The 27,912-nt window shown below is 36.1% G+C and overlaps 1 protein-coding gene across 1 annotated transcript in view; it reads right to left on the bottom strand.

The window, feature by feature from the left end:
* The window catches only part of drosha (drosha ribonuclease III), a 149,438-nt gene that overhangs the window by 84,444 nt on the left and 37,082 nt on the right, over positions 1–27,912 (bottom strand). The window contains exons 4-7 of the mRNA XM_039753150.1: positions 27,613–27,841; positions 21,961–22,102; positions 15,003–15,160; positions 3,644–3,724 (exon numbers count right to left, since the gene is read on the bottom strand). Of these exons, the coding sequence (XP_039609084.1) occupies positions 3,644–3,724; positions 15,003–15,160; positions 21,961–22,102; positions 27,613–27,841 (610 nt within the window). The remainder of the gene's footprint in view (positions 1–3,643; positions 3,725–15,002; positions 15,161–21,960; positions 22,103–27,612; positions 27,842–27,912) is intronic.

Consider the following 27,912-nt stretch of genomic DNA (forward strand, 5'->3'; position numbering starts at 1 on the left):
ACTCTATATTGTGTAAACTCCATACAATGATTTAGAGCATTGGAGTGGATACATTTTATATATATATAAATTTAAATATACATATTTTTTCTGTTTATAAATGATGAAGATCTCATTGTTATGGTTTAAATTTTATTTTGACTTGAATCGAAAAAGCTTGTTTTTATTAACGTCTTGATTTCATAGTTTATATGAGTCACTCCAGTTGGAACCATGACCAATTCAGTTGCATCACTGATCATCAAATATGACGCTATAAATATAGTGGCATTTGTATCCTAGTTATCCTTCAGTGGATATTCTCGACAAAACTCTAAAATTTACAGCAGTTAGCCTTTCAACTCTAGTAGGCCCTATTGGCAAGTTTTCTGAAATTCTTTTTGTTCCTTTTTTGCTTCATACTTTTATGATTCTGACCTTTGCTTGTTTTTGAAATTAATTCTGGTGTGCCTTCTGGCACCTACTGACTCATTTTCTTTCTATCAAAAATACTGAGACACTGTTTTACAACATGTAAAAATGGTGTAGTCTCACCAAGATAAGTTTCATTTTTGTGAAAAAGATATGAATACATATATTTTTGATAAGCATCCAATCTTAAAATGTACGCCAACATAGGTACATTCTTGGCTTTGAAGTGAACGCAGAAGAAATTAGTTCACACAAGACTGAGCTTTCGAATTGAAGACAGGACACTTTAGCAATGAATGAGAGAGAAGTGGCCATCTTCAATTCAAAAGCTTGATCCCATGTGAACGCATTGCTCTGATTATTTGAAAGTATCCATTTAAAAATATTTTAACAAAAAAATGCATGATTTTGCCAATTTTGAGTATACAACTAGATTACTTGATGTGTTGATTATGTGACATGAGTAACACAAGATTTTTTTCATGGACATTAACATATCGTTTCCTGTGGTTCAGTTTTGGTCTCCATAGAAGGTCATTCTACCAAAATGTTTGTTATCTCCACTTTCCAAGAAAAAAAAAAAAAAAAGAGATTACATCTTTTCTTGGCCATCACTGCAAACCACAGGGTGGGCCATTTATATGGATACACCTTAATAAAATGGAAATGGTTGGTGATATTAACTTCCTGTTTGTGGCACATTAGTATATGTGAGGGGGGAAACTTTTCAGGATGGGTGGTGACCATGGTGGCCATTTGGAAGTTGGCCATTTTGGATCCAACTTTTGTTTTTTCAATAGGAAGAGGGTCATGTGACACATCAAACTTATTGGGAATTTCACAAGAAAAACAATGGTGTGCTTGGTTTTAACGTAACTTTATTCTTTCATGAGTTATTTACAAGTTTCTGACCACTTATAAAATGTGTTCAATGTGCTGCCCATTGTGTTGGATTGTCAATGCAACCCTCTTCTCCCACTCTTCACACACTGATAGCAACACCGCAGGAGAAATGCTAGCACAGGCTTCCAGTATCCGTAGTTTCAGGTGCTGCACATCTCGTATCTTCACAGCATAGACAATTGCCTTCAGATGACCCCAAAGATAAAAGTCTAAGGGGGTCAGATCGGGAGACCTTGGGGGCCATTCAATTGGCCCATGACGACCAATCCACTTTCCAGAAAACTGTTCATCTAGTAATGCTCGGACCTGACACCCATAATGTGGTGGTGCACCATCTTGCTGGAAAAACTCAGGGAACGTGCCAGCTTCAGTGCATAAAGTGGGAAACACATTATCATGTAGCAATTTAGCATATCCAGTGGCCTTGAGGTTTCCATTGATGAAGAATGGCCCCACTATGTTTGTACCCCATATACCCCACCATACCATCAATTTTTTTGTTCCAACAGTCTTGGAGGGATCTATCCAATGTGGGTTAATGTCAGACCAATAGCGGTGGTTTTGTTTGTTAACTTCACCATTCACATAAAAATTTGCCTCATCACTGAACAAAATCTGGAAGCCTGTGCTAGCATTTCTCCTGCGGTGTTGCTATCAGTGTGTGAAGAGTGGGAGAAGAGGGTTGCATTGACAATCCAACACAATGGGCAGCACATTGAACACATTTTATAAGTTGTCAGAAACTTGTAAATAACTCATGAAAGAATAAAGTTACCTTAAAACCAAGCACACCATTGTTTTTCTTGTGAAATTCCCAATACGTTTGATGTGTCACATGACCCTCTTCCTATTGAAAAAACAAAAGTTGGATCCAAAATGGACGACTTCCAAATGGCCACCATGGTCACCACCCATCTTGAAAAGTTTCCCCCCTCACATATACTAATGTGCCACAAACAGGAAGTTAATATCACCAACCATTCCCATTTTATTAAGGTGTATCCATATAAATGGCCCACCCTGTACACAGGGTAACGTTATATAACAGCTTATCCCCATCTAGCCTCAGAAAAAAATGATCTTAAGCCTAACACAGTGTACCCGAAACACATACTGACAATGGTGAGCGTACAAGATGCTGAGATAACAGTTAGTAATTATTACAAGCATTTCTAGCAAACCAAAATTAAACCTTTAGTTAAAATAAATGCTGCAAGGATTACATCAATTTATCCTGTAATGAAATGCAGAACTGGGTTACCGGTGTGTCAAGTTGGAATGAGTAAAGCCTTTCATAGAAACTGAAATCAGCAGAAATCAAATGAAAAGATTCTTCACGAAATGTGGAAAGCACTTTAAATACTAATAAATAACTAATGGCTGTGCCAAGTACTGTACTTTATTTCAAAACAACGCTGCCAATGTTAACTATTTATATTCATACAGCTTACAATTATACAATACTGAGAAAGAATAATATGAATTAAGCCAATTGAACAAATGTAGCCTAAAACAGACACTAAGCTGTAAGAGTGTATTCTTGTAAGACAAATGTACTAAACTAACTTTGAAGGTGGCTTTTGATATTATAAAACCAATTATTATGTGTGATGATCATTATAAGCTATAATAAGAATGTGCTGTGCATTACCAGACAGTATAACATTAATCCTTTTATAAGTTGAAATAGGATTCTTAAATTGTAACTGCCACATAGCCGTTTAAGTGTTATAAACCTGATGATGCAGAAGAATAGGGAAGTACATGTTTTGCAAAGTGCCGGCTCTGTAACTGTCTTGCAAAACTAGCCATAGCTGAATTGCATAGCCTAAGCTGGGTGGGAAGCCTGGGACTGTGGGTGTACCATCAGTTTCTCTTATCTAAAGACTTCCGTGTATTTCTGCATGTAATGATCTAATGTGTCATCTTAAGCTACTTGCAAACTCTGCATGACCTGAAAATGAACTGCCACACTTCCTCTTTTTGTTTAGTAAACAAGTTAGGTATAAAAAGAGAGAAACTCCCTGCTGACAGGAGGCTGCCTGTAGCAAACTGAGCTGACAGCTGCTGCGGTCTACTGCTCACCAAGAATAAAGAAATTGCTTTTTACTTTACATTGGTGTCTGTCTCCTGTCGTTCCTGGCTTTCAGTGACCACAATACCACATTTGCTCATCAACAACATATCATATTCTCTGTGCAACTTTGATAAATGGCATTACCAGTCAAAAATGACAACTGTATGAATTCTGTCAAAATGTCAACTAAAAACAGATGCTCACACACAGTCAAATACTTAAAATAAATGGTCACAAAAAAATGTAACTCACCTCTTCACCAGGATAAATACTGTGCCGAATTCCTGTTCGTCTGGCTTTAGCACTACACTTACACAATGGGCCATCATTCATCTGTACCAAATTATCAAAAATAAATAAACAAGAAAGTATTAGTAAATTTCTATGGGTGCCTGTTATCAATTGTCCAAAACAAAACAATTTTTTTTTTTTATAACAAAAAAAATGCATATGCATGGTCATTATTATATACTATATTGTAGAATTATCTTGGTAATACTTTGCAGCTCATTGTGCTTTAAGAGTAGTATTGAAGGTGGAAGTCAAATTACTGTATTATTTTTTTTTAAATGCCTGATACTGTACTTTCACTACTGTACAGCATGTGGAAGTTCAAATGAAATGAACTAGAATTGCATTCTTATGTGATACACTTACCTTCTTGCGGAAACACAACAAGGCATCTATAAGTAGCACCATTTATGATACAACTTGACTAGTAAATATACCATACATCACACGTACACGAGACTGCTACTGATTTAATTTGTCAAATTATTATTAAAGCAATTTAAGCACCAAAATACGGTTACTTCTTGAATAACTCTTCTATTTTCAGTGTTCCTTTACTTAAGAATTTGTGCAAACTCATTATATACCAAAATTTCATGTTAAAACAAAAAGAATAACAATTCATATTAATTAAAACCCAACTCTTTAATATTTAAATAATCAAAAGCATTTATTATTTTTTTAAACTGTTGCAAAAATGTGTTTTCCAATACAAGTTTGTTTTTTGAAAGTAGATCCCAACTTAAGCTATCATAGCCCATCCGGATTCCTCAGTGGAGACAACCTATAGAAATGATGCAAGAAACAGGTTTTGGCTGGGCAGGGTATAAATCAACCCAGAATACTTTTTTCCTTATATTTTCCTTAAGTAAAATATTTTTAATTCTAAACTTATTTTTATATTGACTCATACATTTCCTGTGAACTGATAACCTAAAAAAAAAAAAAAAAACTTTCAACTTCTCTCTTTTTTTAAATGACTGCCCATCATATTCTCAATCTAGTCTTCCACTTATTGATATCCCTGGATTTGTTATTTACTGCCCTCCCCAACCAATCTTCTCTAACTGCATATTTTCTCATTTTACTGCATGTTAGGCAGACATAAAGTATTATAAAGCCACCACTACTAAAATAGTGTGTTTACAATGCTCTTTTCATTGTTCAACATGCAACTAAGAGTTATCATTTTTTACCCCAGCAAGAAATACTCCACAGAAACAGGGAGACATTTCTTTATCAGCTTGCTCTTCTATAGTCATTGTTTAAGGCATTCATGTAATAAAAAGAAAATATCTTGGCATGCAAATGTGATGCATTTTATAATAATTTTAAAGAAGATGTAACTTTTTGAAATAAGTCGATTTTAAAACATTTCAAAAGCCAATATTGACATCTGAAATAAGTGAGTAAATGCAAGAATTTTACCAGGATGTTTAACTATGTGATAAAATTGTTGCTAAACCCTTATTACATACAGAATTTTAAGAAACTAAGGTATGCTGTCCTAAAAGCATTGAATATATGAAAATAATCCTTTTAGTGATTTCAAATGTATTTAAAAATAGTACTAAAATACTACATTTTATAATTATTAAGTCAACAAAAGTAAAAATGTAATCCACAAGAAAGAAAATTTCTTCCCTAGGAACAGTTTGTATTTTCTAGGCCTCTCATTTGATCCAAAGATAGTGAATTTTGAATGTCAGTTAAATGAAAAAAATTGGTATTTTTTTCAGATACACGTGGGTCTCAGATTATAGCAATTTCGCAGATATAGACAAGCACAAAACAAATGAATTTGTTTTTGAGTTTACCACTTGTCGTGTGTTTACAGGGACAGGGAAAGAGGAATGCAGTGCTATTACATTTTTTTTAATTTTATTTGAAGAAAACATTATTTTAATTTTATTAATATGGCTATGAGCAATAAAACTAATACTGAATCATGTTTTACTTAGCTTTATGACAAGGAGAATGACGTTTACAGACTGCACATTTACACAACAAGCTGTGGCAAGAAGTGTAGTGGTGTTGGTGTGGAAGGGAGTGAAACAGAATTCCATATTACAGGACGCCATCAAAAGCAGTATTGGGTAAAGGTAATTTAAAGTTGATTTATTCAAAGGTAAAAAAAAAAAAAAAAACTGCTAAAAATCTCAACAATGCATTGGCATCAAAGCCTAAAATGAATACTGCCTCATTATACGGTGGGATGGAATAAATGCCTACTAACAACAAAACAAAAACAAAAAAAAAAACAAAAAACTGTTGTTACGGTTCTGTAGCAGCTCTAAAACGTAATTTATTTGGCTTAAAGTTTTTTAGTTTTATGATTTAATTTAAATCACTTAATTTTAATAATAAAAAAAGGACAGTTTTAGTAATGCTAAATCAAATTTTAGTAATGAGGCTAGTGCAATGCAAATCCTTTTGGATGCTGGACGTTTTAGATGACAGCTTGGAGGAGCCAGTCTTCTATGAGGGATACATTTGCATGAAATGCCAGCTGATCCTGCACCTCGAGCTCAGAGTGGCTGAACTGGAGGAAGAGTTGGCTGGCTGGCATTGTAGTAGAGAATTGGTGGACCTGGCCCAGGTGTCCTTTAGAGAGATAGTGTGCACCGTTAAGCTGGCGCAGGAGGAAATTCCAGACCAGACAGGTAAGAGATAGGTAGGTCACGGGCACAAGGTAAAGGGTGCACACTGTCCAGGGGCATCAACCCCAGAATTGAAAGTGTCAAACCATTTTCAGGTCCTTGTGGAGCTGGTTGGTGTCTCTGATGATTCCGACGTGGTATGCCACCTCAAAACTAGTTCCCAGAAATAGAGGGGTAGTGATAGTTGGGGACACCATCATTAGAGAGACCAAAGCGAGAGTTTCACAGAGTGTGTTGCCTTCCGGGTGGCACGGATGGGAGACCTCACTGGAAGGGTGGATAGGCTCTTGACCAGAGCAGGGGTGGATACAGTTGTCAATGTCCATGTTGGAATAAATTACATACATAAAAGGTAGTCTGTCAGTACTGCGATCCAAATTCAGAGTAAGGTGCCAGGCTGAGAAGTATAACTGATAAGGTAGTCTTCTCTGAAGTTCTACCTGTGCCACTCGCCAGTCCAGGCAAAATTGAAGAGATTAGAAGGCTTAATTGGTGACTCAAATATTGGTGAAGGGCAGAAGGGTATAGGTTTATGGGGCATTGGGACTCCAAAAGAGATGGGACCTGTTTTGCCACAACAGGTTATATCTAAACTGGAGGGGCTCTAATGTATTGGGAAGGCATCTGAGTAAGTTAGTTCAGGATTGTTTAAACTATGGAATGGGGGGTGAGGGGTGGTGGGGAGTTTAGGACAGGCTACGTTTAGAACTACACATGAAGGAATAAACAGTGTAAAATTAATAATGTGTAGTAATGTAAATTCTAAACAAACATTTAAATGTAAAAGGAGTAACACATTAAAAATAGCTTACCTTAATTCTAGCAGTACCAAAAATAAGGCAAGTGAGTTGGAGTTGTATGTTGTAGAGCAGGGGTGCCCAATGTGTTGATCGCGATCGACCGGTAGATCGCAAAGGTAGTGCAGGTAGAACGCGTTGCATTCAAAAAAAATTTTTTTAAACATTAGTTTATCATATATCCTCCCTATGCCATTTGCCACTTGATTGACATACCGGCCAGTCTGAGATCTCTCTTCTTCTCACACACTTGTCACCCCGCACGCATGATCAAACGCTACTGCAAAACTCCGGATGTGATCTAGTTAGCCTTCCAATTTATATCGACTAAAGAAGGGATTAAAAAAAAAAATTGTTTAAGGAGGCTATGGCTGGATGTGGAATTGGAAGAGGATTTTTTTTCTCACAATGTCACAATCAAAGTGTGTTTGTCTGACATCCGAGGTTTGACTCCCGATGAGGGGTGCAGTGGAGTGTGTACGCTTGATGAGCCCAAAATAGGGTGAAACAAATGTCGCATACTCTTTGCATTATTTGAAAGTTAACTATGTAACATTCTATGATCTGCTTCTCGCAACTGAGAGGGCACCCGTGGCACATGTCTGCCGACTTGCAGACCAACCACATGCATTACCTGGTAGGTAATCACCCATACAATCAGACAGTGATTTAAACTTCAAATGATATATATCTGATTTTTAATGTAGGTAGATCATTTCAACCTGGTCATTTTAAAAGTAGCTCGCAAGCCGAAAAAGTGTGGGCACCCCTGTAGTAGAGCATAATTATGATATTTTAGCAATAACAGAAACCTGGCTAAATAACAAAGATGGGGAGAAGTATAACACAGAGGGACACAATTTTTTTATGAAGGATAAACAAAACAGAAAAGAAGGTGGAGTTGTTGTTTATGTCAAACAGAACTTTAATGCAAGTCATATTCAGTTGGACGATGAGCCCCATCGTATAAGGAAATATGGCTTCACCAGGAGAGCATTAGGGAAAGAGGGCTTATTTTAGGAGTGTGTTATAGATCGCCCAATGCAGACAGTAAATTGCAACACACATCTTTTTAGTAATATTCAAAAGGCAAAGACACTTGATTTTTTTTTTTTAGAAGAATTAAGTAGATAGGTCTGGCGAGCTTTGTTGGGCTGAATGAGTTGTAGAACCTCGCCTAGATGGTTCTAATGTTCTAAAAATGATATCCTCTTCTCTTTTGTATCACATTCTAAAAAAACTCAATCTCCATCAGCTATAGAAAAAAAAAAATACTTCATTCTGTTCCATTGTGGCTTAGCTACATCAGTTATTCTGCATTTGTTTTTCTTTTTCTATTTCCATTGTGGTTTTTATTGTTGACTAGCAAAATACCCGTGCTTCACAGCGGAGAAGTAGTGTGTTAAAGTAATGAAAAAGAAATATTTTGGAAATAACGTAACATGATTGTCAATGTAATTGTTTTGTCATTGTTGTGAGTGATGAGTGTTGCTGTCAATATATATATATATATATATATATATATATATATATATATATATATATATATATATATATATATTATATACACACTAATAAAAGGCAAAGCCCTCACTCACTCACTCACTAATTCTCCAACTTCCCGTGTGGGTGGAAGGCTGAAATTTGGCAGGTTCATTCCTTACAGCTTCCTTACAAAAGTTGGGCAGGTTTTATATCGAAATTCTACGCGTAATGGTCATAACTGGAAGCTGTTTTCTCCATTTACTGTAATGGAGATGAGCTTGAACGCCGTGGGGGCGGAGTTTCGTGTGACATCATCACGCCTCCCACGTAATCACGCAGTACATAGAAAACCAGGAAGACCTCCAAAAAGCGCTGAAGAAAACATGCATTATATAATTGAGAAGGCAGCTAAACAATAAGAAGCGGCGAAAGTGACATATACAACCATGTTCATGAGTTCTGCTACTGGAAACAAAGCACGATGTAAACCTACACTTTAAATTAAGTTCATAGACAGGCTGCCGCTGGCGTTTGTAATTTAGTGCCTGCCCATATAAGGCCATCCGTCAGTGGCAATCCAATAGCAAACTCCCACTAAATATTCACGGGTGAAGGACTGTGTTTATGGAGAGGAAGATGAGATGGTCAGGGTGGTGTTTGACACAAACTCAGCGAAACTGCGAGAGAAAGTTTTAAGTGCCAGGACTAAGGTAACATTAAATACAGCCATGGACATAGCACGAGATGGCACCAGCACAGCTGGGAACCTTCGATGCATGTACACCGAGCGGCTCACGTGAACTGACGCAGTGCACAGATAAAAGGCAACAGTTCCAAAGAGCGCTGAACAAAAACCGAATTACACAATTGAAAAGGCAGCAAAAAATATGAAGCGCCTGATAAGCATATTCATAAATCCAGCTACTGCGGAAACAAAGCACACGGTGGAAAAAGTCAATGTCCCGCTAAAGGAAGACAGTGTAAAAAAAAAACGTGCATGCAGTGTGTCAGGTCTCAGATAAAGAAGAAGACGAGCTGTTTATTGATGCAGTAAGAAACGAATCGATGAAAGAAACCTGTCATCTTTACAACGATTGACAAACACGGAATGTAACTTGAACACAACACATCCTACAAATACGAACCTGATTGAAAGAAATAATGATAATCAAATCCTTGATGACAGCAACACTCAGTAACACTCACAAAACAAATACTGTATATTGACAGTCATGTTACGTTATTTTTAAAATGTTCCCTTTTCTTTTCTAGCTTTTTAACACACTACTTCTCGCTGCGATACGCGGGTATATATATATATATGTATATATATATCCCGATCTACATACTCGAATAATGGATACTTTATTCGCCATCAATGATTGTTTTGGTAAAGCCATACTCAGTGTATTCATTAGATGAACGGTAAAAAAGTAAGAGCGAGGGGAGGATGCAGGCTGTAGTGCGCGTCAACTCTATCTGAATTGCGCGATCACATTTGAAAAAATATATCTTTTCAAGTTCTATTTAGTCCATATTTGTCAAACTCAAGGGCCACGGGCCACATCCGCCCGTGTAATTATATCCGCCCGAGATCATTTTATATACTGTATTATTGTTATTAATGGCCCAGGTATATGAAGCGCTGGTAACACAATAAACTACAGATCCCATAATGCAGCGCTTCAGCTGCCTTGCCAACACTTACCGTGTTAATCAAGTATGATGCTGCAAGTTATTGCGAAGCTAGCTCACACGATGCTGAGAGAAAAGTTGATTCTGAAAATAGAGCCTTTAAAACCGATGGGAGGCTGAGTATATGTTTACTGAACCCGTGTGTCTCATTTGTGGAGCTAATGTGGCTGTAATTACAGAATTTAATCTAAGACGGCACTATGAGACAAAACATCAGGGTAACCTGAATGCAATGCAGAAGATACAGAAAGCAGAATAATTAAATAAGAATCTGACACTTCAGCGGACGTTTTACCGTGCACAATCACAAAGTGATTTCAAGTGAAGCTGCTTTTATGGGAGACACAAATGCACCAGTGCACCTTGCCCCACTTTCCCTGTTGCCAAGTAATGTTAAACCAAGTCGTCACTACGGTGTTCCCAAATCGCACTTTGCTGATAAACTGAGCGCACTGAGTTTGCACGCGCTTTGGTGACTTTGAAGAACAAAAAGTCCGTCTACATGCGGCTCGAACCTTGTGCATGTTTGGTAGCACATATCTGTGTGAGAAGCTCTTCTCAGTGATAAAGACTAACAAAACAGCACACAGGAGTCGCCTCACTGATGAGCACCTGCAATCCATCCTGAGAATCTCCACAACACAGAACCTCACACAAACATAAACGAACCTGTGCCAAAAAGATGCCAGGCGTCCAGCTCTAAAATGACATATGAGCAAAGACAACTGAATGATTTGATTTGTTATTGCTGAAAGGAACACATGTTATTTATATTTCCAGGTTTTGTTATGCAGCATGTTCATATTTGAATTTGTATAATTTTGACAGGATATATTTTTATGGAGAGCAAAATCTTTTGGGATATTTAAAATCTAAGTTTATTTTTTATATAAAATTACATAAGAGTAAAGAAATTTGAATGTTTGTTCTTTTAATGTTTACTTTATTTCTAACTTGTATAATTTAGACAGGATATATTTTTATGGAGAGCAAAATATTATAAGTTGTTTAAGGTTTGAGTTGATTTATTCAGGAATAATATTCCTGTCTGTTTTACCATTCCTACCAAAGATATTTCTGTCGACTAAATAAAAATTCCTTCTATTTAAAATTTAAATAGAACTTGAACAAATACGATAGTTCATAATATCCACGCAGACTTGCACGTAAGAGCGGAGTTATCCGTTTTAACAAGCAGCATATTGCACTGATACGAAATAGCTGTGTGTGTATATATGTAGATATGTATGTATATGTATATATATGTGTGTGTGTATGTATATATGTATGTGTGTATGTATATGTATGTGTATATATGTAGATATATATGTGTGTATGTATATGTATGTGTATATATGTAGATATATATGTTTATATGTGTATGTATATGTATATATATATATATATATATATATATATATATATATATATATATGACAACAACACTCATCACTCACAACAGTGACAAAACAATTACATTGACAATCATGTTACGTTATTTTCAAAATGTTTCCTTTTCTTTTCATTGCTACTTTAACACACTACTTCTCCGCTAGCGTGGTATTTTGCTAGTGTGTATATATATATATATATATATATATATATATATATATATATATATAGCAAAATACCGCTTAGCATGTCATGTGTTAAAGAAGTTATGAAAAGAAAAGGAAACATTTTAAAAATAATGTAACATGATTGTCAAAGTAATTGTGTTGTGTATTTGGTGGCAGCGCCACAAAGTTTTTTCGTCTAGCTGCATCAGAAAATGTACCACAACGCCTGACACGCCTCCTTTTTAGTGTTTTCTCACAGCTTGGATTGCTGCTGTCATATATATACACACACACACACACACAAACACACACATACATACATATATATACACATACATATCTTCATATCTACATATACACACACATATATACACATACATATATATATATATATATATATATATATATATATATATATATATATATATATATATATATATATATATATATATATATATATATATATATATATATATATATATATATATATATATATATATATATCTATAGCATATATACATATATACATACATACACACAAATTATATATATGTGTGTGTGTGTATATATATATACTTGTGTGTATGTTTGTATGTGTCTATATGTGTGTGTATAGCTTTGGTCACTGAGTGCAAGGGAAAAATAATAAAATATAGTCTATAAGTTATTAAACAGTAAAACATTAACGTTTTAAGGAGTACAGGTACATTGAGCACTACTGGAGTGGTTTCAGGTAAACTACATTTTAAAGACTGTGTAACACAACATGTAAGTAACTAACAGCAGCTAAAATGTATATGGATCATCTCTCGGTAGTTGATCCCTTTTGAAAGGCGCTACACGACGGCTGTGGTATAGAAATTACATTTTCTATGTGAACGCTCAAATTTGTGCCTGTGGTAATGTGCCTTACCGGCATTTAAAGAAAATTAGTTTTGTGTCCTCTGCAGTGTTAAGAGAGAAAGGCTTTGGTTTGGGATAAAAGGAAAAAAGGTGTAAAGAAAGGAAAGTTGCCTTTTCTTTTATATAGTATAGAGAGATGTGTTCGCTGACGTTATGATCGCCTTGTGTAAACTGGTGAGACGTCCCTGCCATTAATCAGCTGTGATGGCACGTCAGTCCTCCACTCGTGTGCGTGTTTTCATAATCCGAGGTGAGGACCTCATAATCGTATACGTGCAAAAGAAAGTGTGAATCGCCTTAATATTATTTTCCGTGGTGTAGAAAAGGGGTCCCGTGTTTGCACTTGTCTGGGCTATAGCGCAGGGGGAGGATGAAAAAAATTAAAAGTGCTCACTTTGACTTAAGGCAGAAGCGCAGTCAGCGTCTCAAAGGCGGCACAGCTATGCGCGCGCTGGCTGCTCGACTTTTGCTGGGCAGGAGACCACAGTTTTGCAGACACGCTCATGATATCAAAAGTCTCAGCTCTTTGGAGGTCATTCATATATTATATATATAGCAAAATCCCGCCTCGCAGCGGAGAAGTAGTGTGTTAAAGAAGTAATGAAAAAGAAAAGGAAACATTTTAATAATAACGTAACATGATTGACATTGTCATGAGTGTTGCTGTCATATATATGCCTGCCTAAATAAGTCACCCTCGCTTTGCTCTTACTTTTTTACCGTTCATTTAATCACGGCTATTGGCGGAAAAATTATAAAATGGAAGGAGGATGGCTTTACCAAAACAATTATTGATGGCTTAATCGATTATTCATAAAGCTTGAATTGGTGATGTTTTTCTGTGTTAACCTCATATTTTTCAGACTTTTCTCAAACTAAGGTGGTGCCAGGGTAAAATGAATCGATGCGCTTGATCAATGTAATCGTGTACCAGGAAATCATGCATTGACAAAAGCTCCCTTTGCTTGTAATGCAAAGTGTGATTAAATGCATTATTTTTTAACGCATTATGGAGCACATGCATCGAAGCTTCTCAGCTGTGCTTGTGCTAAGAAAAGGAAAGATTTTAAAAATAACGTAACACGATTGTCAATGTGACCTTTTGTAAGTAGTGCCTGGAGGATTCAGTGTGGAGAAACTCTATAGAGACAGCGTGTGTATTAACTTGTGGATTTTTCTGTGAGTATTTGGTGGCAGTCTGACAAAGTTGCTTCGAAGACGGCATTAGCTGAGCTCAGCTCAGACCGAAATTAGATGAATGGGAGGGGAGATGATGACGTGACTCCCCCACCCGCCTTTAACTGTCAATCCCCCACAAACACAGTCTCGGAATTTGCATAAGCACACCCCTTCACCTACAATTTTAACTTAGTTACAAAGTGATCAAAACTCTCGCTTATATCCGCGTCCTCTCATTAAACTTGTATCCCGCATTACCTGTGGGCATGTGAAACGCCAGCGTAGCCTGTCTATGAACTTAATTTAAAGTTTAGGTTTACACCTTGCTTTCTTTCCGAGGCAGCAACACTCATGAATATGGTAGTATATGTCACTCGCTCGCTTCTTATTGTTTTTCGCTGCGTTCTCAATTATATAATGCATGTTTTCTTAAGCGCTTTTTGGAGGTCTTCCTGGTTTTCTACGCACTGCGTTGACAGTCAGTTCACGTGATTACGTGGGAGGCGTGATGATGTCACACGAAACTCCACCCCCCACGTCTTTCCAGCTCAACTCTATTACAGTTAATGGAGAAAAATACCTTCCAGTTATGACCATTACGCGTAGAATTTCGAAATGAAACCTGCCCAACTTTTGTAAGTAAGCTGTAAGGAATGAGCCTGCCAAATTTCAGCCTTCTACCTACACGGGAAGTTGGAGAATTAGTGATGAGTGAGTGAGTGAGTGAGTGAGTGAGTGAGTGAGGGCTTTGCCTTTTATTAGTATAGATATATATGTCTATATGAAAGGTGTGCGATTTTCCTAATAATGTTCAATCAAATAACTTGGCCACTGGTGGACTCCATAAAAGGTATAGAAGCATCTCAATGAGGATTAATAAAATGGGATTGCATCCAAGCCAAATTTCAATGTGATATTTCAGATTTTTTTTTTTTTTAATAATAAATTTCCAAAAAATTTTATAATTCACTGAAAAATGTCAATGGTTGCTTGATTAGGTTTCCAGCATAGTGCAGCACACTAAAACATAAATTTTGCTAACCTGGCCTGGGTCATTGTACCACAGTTCGTCATGCAAGCGGTCAGGATGGGCTTTTTTTCGTTTGATTTCTGCGATGACATCAAATACTTCTGAATCTGAGCTACTAGTACAGCTGCTTCCTCCATCTGAATCACAGTCCGAATCACTTGAGCTTTCATCTTAAAAAAAAAAAATAAAAAAAATTAATATGTATATATGTTTTTTGGCACTATTCGTTATATCTTATCTACAGCATATTAAATTTGATGGAATTCCTCCACAAAAAAGAACCCACAACTGTGTCTGAAATAACTTGAAACTGACAAAAGTAATTTGTGCCCATCATTGTTTATTCCATATTTAACAAACATCAGACATTGCTTTAGAATTTTGATTCAACAGAATATTTCAAATAGTAACACAAATGAAAATGGCATGGACAAAAATGATGGAACACTTAACATACTATTTTTGTTGCACAACCTTTAAAAGCAATCGCTGCAAATAAGTGATTCCTGTAGCTTCCAATGAGACTTCTGCAACTGTCAACAACTGGCACACTCTTCCTCAGCAAACTTCTCCAGCTGTGACAGGTTTGAATGGCGCCTTCAACAGAATGCACGTTTCAGTTCTTTGCGTAAATGTTTGATAGGATTTAAATTAGGGCTCAGAGAAGGCCACTTCAGAATAGAACAATGTTTTGTTCTTAAACATTCTTTCGTGCTTTTATTTGTATGTTTTGGGTTAGTATCTTTTTGACTGAGACAGAACAGACACTGAGACACTGTGTAGTATGTTTCACTCTTGGATGTCTTGATAATCTTGAGATTTCGTTGTTCCCTGAAAAGACTCAAGACACCTCATGCTACACACAGCAAAGCAGCGCCAAAATGTAACCAAGGCTTCTCCATGTTCCACAGTAAGGATGGTGCCCTTTTCTTTGAAATCTTTATTTTTCGCCTCTGGACACAGAGCTGATGTCACTTGCCAAATAGATCCAGTTTTCTCTCATATGTCCAAAGGACATTCCTCCAAAAGCAGTGTAGTTTGTCAATGTGCATTTTAGTTAATTCCAGTCTGGCTTTTGTATGTTTTTTTTTCCAGCTGCAGAGTTGTTCTGGACATTCCTCCATTGAGCCCACTGTCACTCAAAAAGAGACAGATGATGCGATCAGACACTGACCTTGAAGCTAAGTTTGTATCTCTTTGGAAATTGTCCTTTGCTTTTGGTCTACCATTCTCACTATTCTTCTGTCCATTCTGGAGCTAATTTTCCTTTAGCTGCCATGTCCAGGAAGGTTGGTTACAGTCCCAAGGACCAAAAATTTCAGAATAATATTTGCAACTGTTGTGATGGTTTTATAGCCTTTGCGTTTAATATGCATGTCTCTAGTACTCTTTCTGAACTCCTCAGATGACCCTCTCCTTTGCTTACTCTGTTCCATGTTCAGTGTAGGACACACAATGTTATTAAACATCAGAGTAACAACTTTTATACATTTAAATAGGTTGAATGTCTGTTTGCATAACTGGAGACAAATATAATACTGAACATAGAAAACAGCTAATTTGAAAGATCACTTAATTCCAATTGTTTATGAATCTGGCCATTTTTAGAAAATCTTTGTAAAACAAGCAATATATTATCTCATTTCACACAAGCTTTACTTTACTCAAAGACATATCGAATGCATGCAGGAATACATGGGATAATCACTTATTTTATCACGTTTCTACAAGGCATACAGCACTTTGTTCAATGTGCTGTAAGTGTATCAACATTTATCTACATCCATGGGTGTGTGTATACATACAGTATACACCCGTTTCTCTCAAATAAACACACACAAAAACACACAAGCCACAGTGATAGATTAATTTAAAATTATTTGCTATGTTATGCCCTGCGTGTACTTTCAGCGCCTTTCCTCTGCATTCGCAGTTGTCTAAATCTCTCTTTATCAACACTTCATCTGACATGCGTTTTCCCATAAAGTTTGTTTCTCAGACTGTCATTTTCAAGATATCTTTCTTGAATATGGTCTGGTTTTATACTTTGTCTTTCATGATGACTCATTCAATGTGTTCCTTTACTCGTCCACATGTGTCTCACACTTGCACTTCCTTTCATTGTGTCACCAAAACCAAACTAACCACTCCGAGGGGCTAGACACACAAACCATAGAGTTTTATTGTATACATTATATGCAACAGTCTAAACATATTTTATCAGACATTGACACAAATCAATCAATATACAACAAGCCTGGTCTGCAATAGAAATACAATTTTGCAGTACTTCTTTGTATTTACTGGGGCACAAAGCTGGGAATATAAATTATTATGAATATACTAATAATCCAATTGTCCTTGAATCACTCAAAATATGAAATCAATGTAGGAAGTATTTTAAGACAGATAAGCTTTAATTTGTTGCACTTCGCAGGGTGGTCCAGATCTAATTATGCAATTATGAAAAGGAGAAACACATTGCACCCGCTGTTTGACTGACAACTGTCTCCCTGCAATTTTGGAATGTATGGCAGGTGCTACCATCTATCAGCAACAAAAAGATTTTTTTGTGAATTCTCTATGGAATAAACTTAATAAGTTATAGCGTAATGAAAATTGCATAATTAGATCTGGACCACCCTCCTTGGGATTAATAAAGTATCTATCTATCTATCTATCTATACTTGACAAATCACCTTTTCCTACCCTCTCACACCATTTTCCTTACCTCCGACTATTTTCTATTCAAGAAGAAATATTGGTCAGTCCTGAAAACTCAGACAGCATCTCTATATTAAATAAAAACAGTTTAAAATCCCTTTTAAAGATCCCAGGGTACTGTGGGGAAAATACCTTTCACTTAATAATTTAAAAAGGAGTGGAAGGCACCCATAGAATATTAGCTCTATATGCTCAAAGCAGTCAATCATTCAATTTAAAATCTATTATCGAGCACATTTATCTCATTGAAAATTATCAGAAATGTATCCAGGGCAAGATTCAATCTGTGAACGTTGCAGTCTAGCTCACTGAGCCACATGTTTTGGGAGTGGACCGAATTAACATCAATATGGACAAAAACCTTTGAATGCCTATCATACAGCCTTGGTATCACAATCGTTTTGTGTACTCCCAGGTGGGAGAAGAAGGAGAAGGACAAACAAATTGCATGTAAACTTACCTTGCTTAACTGGAAGGATCCCACCATACCTCTTTTAAGTCAGTGGGTAACTGATTTTCTCTATTATTTGAAATTGGAAAAAATCTAATTTTTACTTAGAGGACCTTTTCAGAGCTTTTTCAAAATATGGCAGGACCTAATCAATAACATTTTAGAATAAGCATCTATAAATCGGGAAAAGAATACTCTTCTTTCTCTGCTGCTTTTAAAGAGTTGATCTGGTTGTTGGCGCTCCTCACTTTCACTTGGGTGAAAAATTATTTTTGGTTTGTTAAGTTTGACTTGACTGTATGGAATGTTATTTGCTTCAAATAAAATCAATAAAAAAACCCTCAAATTTAATAAATTAAGTATAATGTGTATAACGTAATTTTTTAGTTGACCTGGTTATTTTTCTGTTTTAGCTGAAAGGTCACGTTAGATTACAGTTTGGTAAACTCAGATAGCAACGAAATAGCACAAATTGTACCACTAGAAGTTATCACTACAAAGGGAGTTCACAGAAATTTTCTCATTGTAATACTCACATTTCACATCTTGTGCAATGCAACACACATATGTTGTTGCTTTCAAAATCTTTTAATAACACAATTTTTAAAATACTACTGTGACACAAGAACAAATTAGTACATGGGGGGGGGCATTGCCACTGTTTTTAAAAGTATGTTCTTATGTCGGAGCCTTACAAGGGGTTCATTTAGCAGCTTTGAACTTTGAAGTGTGCAGCTCCCCTTCTTTGTTGTTTGCCGTGGTTTATAGACCTCCTGTAACTAATGATACTTTCATTTATGAATTCTCTGATCTTCTGGCTGATATCACACTCTCCCATGACAAAATATTTATTGTTGGCAATTTCAACATTCACGTTTGTTGTCAATCGAAACCTTTGGTCAAAGACTTTTTATCACTATTGGACACATTTGATTTTATACAGCATATTAATACGCCAACTCACTCTCTCGGTCACACCCTTGATCTCGTTCTTACTAGTGATATTTCAGTGAATAGTATTGATTTATGTGATGTTTCTTTCACTGATCTCTTTTCTTTAATGATGGATCTGCATATTACTGTTGATCTCCCGACTAATAGCCGTCCATCATGCTGCTCGCGCTTTATAAAGTCTTCCATCATATCTGATTTTAAAACCATTTTCTCTAGTCTTTATATGCATAACCAAAATAATATTGATGATTCTGTCGTAATATTTAGTTCCTCCTGTAAAACGGTTTTAGACGCAATTGCTCTGCCCAGGATACGCAGTAATAAGGTAAGACCTGCTCCCTGGCTAAATGAAACTACGCGATCACTGCGCCACGCCTGTCGAACTGCTGAACGGCGATGGAAAAAAGATGGACTAAACATCTCTAAACAGATTTTCAGGAATTCTCTTTTCAATTTTCCAGGCTGAAGTTAAGAAATCGAAACATGACTTCTTTGCCGATTTAGTATCCCGTCATTCAAACAATCCTAGGGTTTTACTTAATTTAATTAATGCAGCCATTCACCCTCATTCTATGATGGGATTAAATAGCACTGTTCATTCATGTGAGCAGTTTCTATCATTCTTTGTCAGTAAAATTGATGCTATCCGCCGTGGCATTGTTCAAACTGGCTATGAACTTCCTACTGTTAATCATGACATTGTTTTAGATTCCTTTGATCAAGTCTCACTTTTAATGCTAAAAAGAACTATTGACACCCTTAAACCATCGTATAGTCCCCTCGATATTATACCACCATGTCTCTTAGTGGAAGTCTTTGATGTGTTGGGCCCATCTTTACTAGCCATTATAAATGATTCTATTAGTTTGGAGGTTGTGCCCTCATTTTTTAAACATGCTGCAGTCCGTTCCCATCTAAAAAAGGCAGGATTAGATACTGGAGTTTTAACCAACTTTCGTCCAATTTCCCAGCTGCCATTTCTGGCTAAAATTCTAGAAAACATTATTTATAATCAATTGGTCAATCACCTTAACTCCAATAATTTATTTGAGATCTACCAATCTGGTTTTAGGCAATATGGTGTTGAAATGGCACTCCTCAAAGTGTTCAACGACATCTCTCTTATTACTGACTCAGGTGATGTGGCAGTCCTTGTCCTCCTTGACCTGTCCGCTGCCTTTGACACCATTGACCATAAAATATTGCTGATGCGGCTTGAACATCTTGTTCGGCTTAAAAGATTAACTGGTAGACACTTTTCAGTGACTTTAAATTCCTCTTTTTCCATCTACTGCTCCTCTTAAATATGGTGTTCCTCAGGGATCCATCTTGGGTCCTATTTTATTCTCTATATACCTTCACCCTATTGGAGCTATTTTTAGGAAATTTAACATTTCTTTTCACTGCTATGCTAATGATACTTAGGTTTATATTCCCGTCTGCAACTCTGCAACAAATCAACTCCACAACTGTCTATCTGAACTAAGATCCTGGATGGCTAATAATTTTCTTGATCTAAATCAAAATAAAACAGAGGTGCTTATAGTGGGTCCATCAGCTAAAGCCCAAATTGTTCTTGGACTTCTCGGCTGTTTCTCTGTCTTTTCCAAACCTCAAGTCCGCAATCTTGGTGTTACCTTTGATAGTAACCTCTCTTTTGAGAAACAAGTAAATTCTGTAGTCAAGAGTTGCTTTTTCCAACTTCGTCTATTAGGTAAGATCAAGCCTTTTTTATCTTTTAAAGATCTTGAGAAAGCTATTCATGATTTTATTTTTTCTCTCTTCGATTATTGCAATTCGCTGTATTCTGGTATTAACAAATCTCTGATACACATGTTACAGCTGGTCCAAAATGCTGCCGTTCGTTTTTTGGTTGGGGCAAGGAAGTATGACTCTGTTTCTCCTATTTTAGCTTATTTACACTGGCTGCCTGTCAGTTTTCGATTTGATTTTAAAATCTTGTGGATAGTTTTTAAATCTTTACATGGGCTTGTTCCTGCCTATTTATCTGAACTGTGTGTTTTACACCAGCCATCCAGAGTGCTTAGATCTTCTGGTCAGTTATCTCTCGTTGTCCCTCGTACCAAATGTAAAACCAAGGGGGATAGGGCCTTTGCAGCTGCTGCTCCTCACCTGTGTAACTCTTTACCTCATTATATAAAGGAGTTGTCTATAATTGAACTGTTCAAAACAAGTTTAAAAACTCACTTATTTTCACTTGCTTTCAGTGACATTCAGTAATACTGATGGTTTCCATCTTTGTGATCATATAACATTATTTCTATTTATTATCTATTTTATTTTATGTTCATATATTTTATTACTATTTATGTTTTATTGTTTATTGTTTTTGTTTTTTCTTTTATTCTATTATTGTAAAGCACTTTGGCCACAGCATTACTATGTTGTTTTAAATGTGCTATATAAATAAATTGACATTGACAATATCATCAATACAAGCAGTATAGCAACTAACACTGTGACTCTACTGAGCTTAAACAATTAATCTCAGGATTGGGTGGCTTCTAAAAGGGGTTTTATTGTGCTGTCCAATTTACGTGAATTTCCTATTCGGGTGTCAATTTCTTGTCACTAACCTGAACCTGTGTGAGGTGCCTTTCATGTATTGCTTTTCGGGAGTAGTTTCTGCTTTGTGCCTGCTTCTGGAATAAGTTATACCTCCCAACTTTCCATAATGGGCAAAGAAGTTTAATAAATAGAAACTATATATTAGAAGTCTTATGTGTCATAGATTCAGTACCAAAAAATTAATAATATAGGTATGTCACAACTACATTTAATGTTCATACACCACAAAAAAAAAAAAACACAACACTTCACCTATGTCTTCGTCAAGTTTGGTCTTTGGCGGTTCCCATTCAGGTCTTGCTGCTTTAGCTCTTGATTGTCTCTTTCCTAATTCTTCTTCAAACCTATCATAGAGATCTCTTAGCTTGCTTGTGCCAACAACAGTAGAGTCTCCCTAAAAAGGAAAAAGACACAAAATTAACAAATCAATAGAAAATATAATATGGAAAAAGTGAGGAAAGCAAGCCTTTACTCAGCCACTCCAAATGTAGACACAAATCTGTTTAAAAAATATTTTGCCAGGAAAATGCATGTATCAGTGGAACTAATTTTTGTGCAGTGAATGACCATGAGAGGCCAGCACGGTGGCACACTGGGTAGCACTACTGCCTCAGTTAGGAGACCTGGGTTCGCTTCCTGGGTCCTCCCTACATGGAATTTGCATGTTCTCCCTCTGTCTGCACGAGTTTCCTTCGGGTACTCCGGTTTCCTCCCACTGTCCAAAGACATGCAGGTTAGGTACATTGGTAATTCTATATTGTCCCTAGTGTGTGCTTGGTGTGTGTGTGGGTGTTTGCGTGCCCTGCGGTGGTCTGGCGCCCTGCCCAGCGCCCTGTGTTGGATGGGACTGTCTCCAGCAGACCCCGTGACCCTGTAGTCTGGATATAGCAGGTTGGATAATGGATGGATGACCAGGAGAACTGAAATAAACAGTGATGCTACTAAACTTAATGGGCATCTGCTTTAGACAGAAACCACTACTGCCTCTGAAATATTCCAAATTCATACACAAGAATGGCCAAAAGCAGAAACAGAAAAGACCATGGTGATGAATTACAGAGATAAGCCGAACAGCAACTATTGGGACTTTAACAGTTTGATGTTTTAAGGGACAAACCCCATGTGCAGAATGCACTTTGAATGTAGCATTGTCTTGTGCACTATGAATGTACTTTGAATAAGTAAGTGAGCAGAGGATGAACTGATTACCAAAAGGCATTAATTTAAAGATGACACATTTCATTTTAGCATTTTATGCAAGATTAGTGTATTGTTTTTGTTTTGTACAATTGCATATTAAATAAGGAAAAGAACACCATGCAAACGTTTGGGCACTCCAAGATAGTTGAGGTCTCAGACTATAATTACTTCATTAGAGCTATGGCTTGTTCACAGTCATTGTTAGGAACCCTCAGGTGATGTATGTAAATAGAAAGCATTTTCAGCTATACGTTTCCTCAGTTCATATTATTTTTAAGAAACAGCAATTAACAGGAACGATGGAGGTCAAGTTAGGTCTGGGAGACCAAGGAAACTTTCTTAAAAACCTGCTTGTTGGACTGCTAGAAAGGTAAATAAAACCCACTGTTTAACCACAAAAGACCTTCTGGAAGATTTAGCAGACTCTGAAGTGATGGTACTCTGTTCTACTGTGCAGTAACACCTGAACAAATATGACCTTCATAGAAGAGTTAGCAGAAGAAAATCTTTCCTATATCTTACACACAAAATTCTGCAATGGAACATCTCAAGAGGTGCAAGTTGACGGTTTTGGCCATGGTCATCATAGTCCTCAGACCTAAACATCATTGAAAATCTGCGGCTTAGCAGTGCATGCAAGACGGCCCAAGAATCTTGCAAAATTAGAAGTCTTCTGCAAGGATGAATGGGTGAAAATACTCCGAGTAAGAAATGAAACACTTTTAGATGGCTACAAAAGTGTTTTCAAGCCGTGATACTTGCCAAACAGGGTGTTACCAAGTACTGACCATGCTGGGTACCCAAACTTTTGCTTCAGGTGCTTTAAATTTTTTTGGTATTTTGTACCTGTGAGTAATGGAGCTGAAAATATAATCTTGCTTAAAATATTAAAGGAATGTGTCATCTTTAACTTTATGCCTTTTGGTGATCAGGTCATTCTCTGCTCACTTAACTATTCACAGTAAAACATTTGAAGCAAGAGTGTCCAAACTTTTGCGTGCCACTGTATACAGAAAAGGTTATTGTTACAAAAAGACATGGCATTGGAGTGAGCAATGGATATTTCAGTAACAGAGTCTACTGCAAAAGCTGCATCTGAATTGCAACAAAAAGGCACTGAATGTGAAATACAAGGAATTTACGTAACTCATACTAAATGTTAAGCATATCAGGGCTTAAAGCAAGAAAAATTCCTGAGTATAAAACTTTTTACTGAGGGCTATTACAAAATATGCAACAATCTAAACATAAAAATGAATTTATCCATATTTTCCACATTACATAAATAATAAATATACAATGGAAAAAAATGTTTAGATTGTTTAATGTGACATTTATATACATTATTTATTAGGGATAGGAACTGATTAAAAGAAACTGACTAATTGTACTTAATTAATTGTGATTAGTCATATCTAACAAACAATTTAATTATAAAATGAATACATAAATCATTAAGTAAATACATACTGAATTACAAAATTAATGTAGAATCAATACAAAGGTTTAACTTAATGACCTTTAACCTGAACTTTTAACAAAATACTATTTGAGCATGCACAACCTGAATTTGAATACCTACCTTGAAAAGAAGGCAATAAGAAAACAAGACCGGTGTATTAAGTACCAAATTGACATAGCATATGAGACACAGATCTGCCAAGTAAAAACTATAGAGACAATCTTAACTAACTGCATGATGGCCTGGTACAACAGCTGCTCCAAGACTGCTAAAGAAGCCCTGCAGCAGGTCGTAAAAACAGCAGAGGCCATTATTGGGACTGAACTGCCATCACTCGAACTCTTATATAAGACTCACTGTGTGAAAAGGGTCAAAGACATTCTCAAGGACAAAACTCATCCTGGAAATTCTTTGTTTGAGCTCCTCCAGTCAAGCAGATGCTTTAGGTCAATCTGAGAATGCACAAACAGACTAAAAAATAGCTTTTTCCCATCCGCCATAAACTTTCTGAACTCTGAATCTCCTCAGTCTGAGATCATTTTTAATTGAACATGTCCATTAAGCGATATTAGTAATGTGCAACATACTAATGTAATACAATATACAGTATAATATGTAATGTACTATTCATTAACAGGTGCAATAACAATTTATGCTGCTGTACTTTGAGCAATAATAATTTGCTCTGGTTACTTGATCACTTAACACTGTCCCTGGGTTCAGACCGCAGAGAGACACATGATCCTCAGGTGGTCGAGACCTATCTGAGGAGGTCAATACTACCTGGAGAAGCCAACATAAAATGCAGCTTGGGTACTATAAAGACTCGCCAAAAGTCCTGCTACTCAATCGCATGAAATTGTTCCAAAGGCTTCCAACCATTTGCAAGTTGTAACCTTGCATAGGATATACCTCCTTCTGATCAGCTATTAGTATAAATCCATTGTTAAGTATGACAGAGAACTCAATCTCCCTATGTTGTTATACTTGACAAAAATCGCAAATTGCCTACTCTTCCCTTAATAGGTAAGAATAACAAAGATACTACATCAGCTTTACAAACACTAACAGTGAAAAAACACAATTATAGGCTAATTAACTGAGAAGATTTTAGTTTTCTATCGGATGTAAAGAATTTTCACCAATACCTTTACAGCCAAAAGTTCATGCTGATTAAATAATCACCAATGTTTAATTTCAATGTTTAATAGCAGAAAAGTAATTTACTCAGTGACTGGTAGCGTTCCTGCAAAAAAACAATTTCTCTTGGATCACATTTCTACTACAGCAAATAAAAATCAACAAATTGGCAGTGATGCTAAGTTATTACCATTACAAAAAAGATGGATCAAATATTCTACCCACTTAATAGATATCATAATATTTGGTCATTTACATTTTATAACTGGTTTTACATAAAGAGAAATGGGGAATAACTCAAGGATATCAAACAGTTAAAAACACCAACATAGAGGGCTGACTAATTATGAAAAGCATCTTTACCCAAAAAATGCAGTCAAAAATAACTTGCTATCTGTACATCAATCGATCTTAATGGCTGGAACTCATGGAGCATTCCTTTAACTGGGGAAGAGAGTACTTTGCAATATTCTTAATAATGCACTTGTTAGAACAAGGTGGCATTAATATACAGCAATTTACCATATTTCACTAAAGAGGGATTCTAAATCTTCACAAAGAAGAATTGCATTAAACATGTTAGATCTGTTTCTCATTATCCAATAATAAATGGTTTAGTTAGGAAATTTGTCCAAAACTTCAAAAAGGCCCTTCAGGCCGTGGATAAAAAACTTACTATTGCAACAAAAACTTGATCACTATCATTTTGCATTTTTTGCAAAACACACAACAACTAACCCTACACCAGTAATAATTGAGTTTAATACACACATTAAAATTTCATTTGCAACTTATGAATATGATATATGGCACACAATGAAGATCACAACTAGAACAACTTGATCTTTGTTCAAATTAGAAGCAATACCTCCCAAGTGGTTTTTCAAATTCAATAAAGGCTGTGACTACGTAAAAGTTAAGAGCACAACTCAAAAGTCTTCAAACACATAGACATATCACCCGACTCTAGTTATATACTTTACTTCATTTGTCCCCACGAGAAAATAAAAATTTTACAGAAGCTCTAATAAATAAATAATTAAATAGATAAGATAAGAACAACCAACCTACCAAAACACACATAAAAACATCTTGCTTGGATAACAAAGAGCTGCTACTGTCAAAACAGGCTTGTAGGTGGCAGTAGGATGAGGATTGGATTGTGCCACAGGTTAATATTTAAATGCACTAATGTTTAGGGAAAGCAGTGTCCACAAAAGGAACAGGTCTAATGGGCCTTTACTCAGTCTTTAATATCATCAGCATTAAGAATAATTCATCAAAAAGATATTGGCACAGAGTGAATCATTTCTGTTGCTGAGTCAGCCAGGATGGTGTACAGTAATTCAGTTCATTAGTTCAGCGCAGAGGGAAAATGTAAAAGAAAAGTCAAGAAAGACTAGAAAAATAACCACAAAGAATGAATCTTGAATTTGTTGAATGCTGAAAATAGACTCAACAACAACAACTTAGTAACTTCAAACAGAACAATCTCTGTAGTCTCCTAATATTGACCAGGCATTTAGCCAATGTTTCATAAAAGCTTTAAAAATGATCTAAATAGCAGCAATACATTTCAAAATACAAGTCCAATCCTAATTGTATATGAAAACAAGCATGGGTGTAATCTACAGTATGTATTGTTCTGACTAAAATCAACCTTAAAGCTTAAGTAATGACCAACAGCTGAGGAAGACTAGTTTAGCAGCAAATCACATCAAGCAATAGAGAAACTGCTCCAAAACATTTGGAAACTTCTCTCAAACCCTAACTAAAAAAAGCTACGATTTTGAAAGTCTTTTAAATAGCACATATTTGATAAAATATTTACACCAATGATAACTTAAAAGTTTTAATAACCTCTAAATGAGACAAGAATAACTATGTACTATTATAAAGAAAATTACATTTCCAGTAATAAATTCTCTGGCTCACATATGCAAAGTACCAATAAAAATTTATCAGAGAACAAACGCCAGAATTCAAACCAAAATGAAATTTAGTAAATTTGCAAGGAAAGCTTAAATAAAAAATATGCAAAACAAGAAAAAACCAAGAAAAACAAAATAAAAATGAATTATGTTAAAAAATGTCATACATACCACTTGATCCATAGGATCATTTGAGTAATAATTCTCAGCATGAGTGCACCGAATCCACACAGGCTTTAATAGTTCTTCTTCTTCATCTTCTTTCTCAGTATGACTATCCTCCGCCTCCTTGGTTTTCAGTGAAGCCAAGTTTCTGTCTCTTGTGGAACTACGACTCTCAGGTCTTCTTTCACGTTCTTCTTCCCAGCGAAGCCGTTTTCTTTCACGACTGGCAGAACGACTGAAATTAAAACGTATTGTCAGGTTTCTAAACTCTTTTGGGACTCCCCCCAACGGGACGACACGATGAAG

The sequence above is a fragment of the Polypterus senegalus genome, chromosome 5 (genome assembly GCF_016835505.1).
Source record: "Polypterus senegalus isolate Bchr_013 chromosome 5, ASM1683550v1, whole genome shotgun sequence".
Classification (NCBI taxonomy): Eukaryota; Metazoa; Chordata; class Cladistia; order Polypteriformes; family Polypteridae; genus Polypterus; species Polypterus senegalus.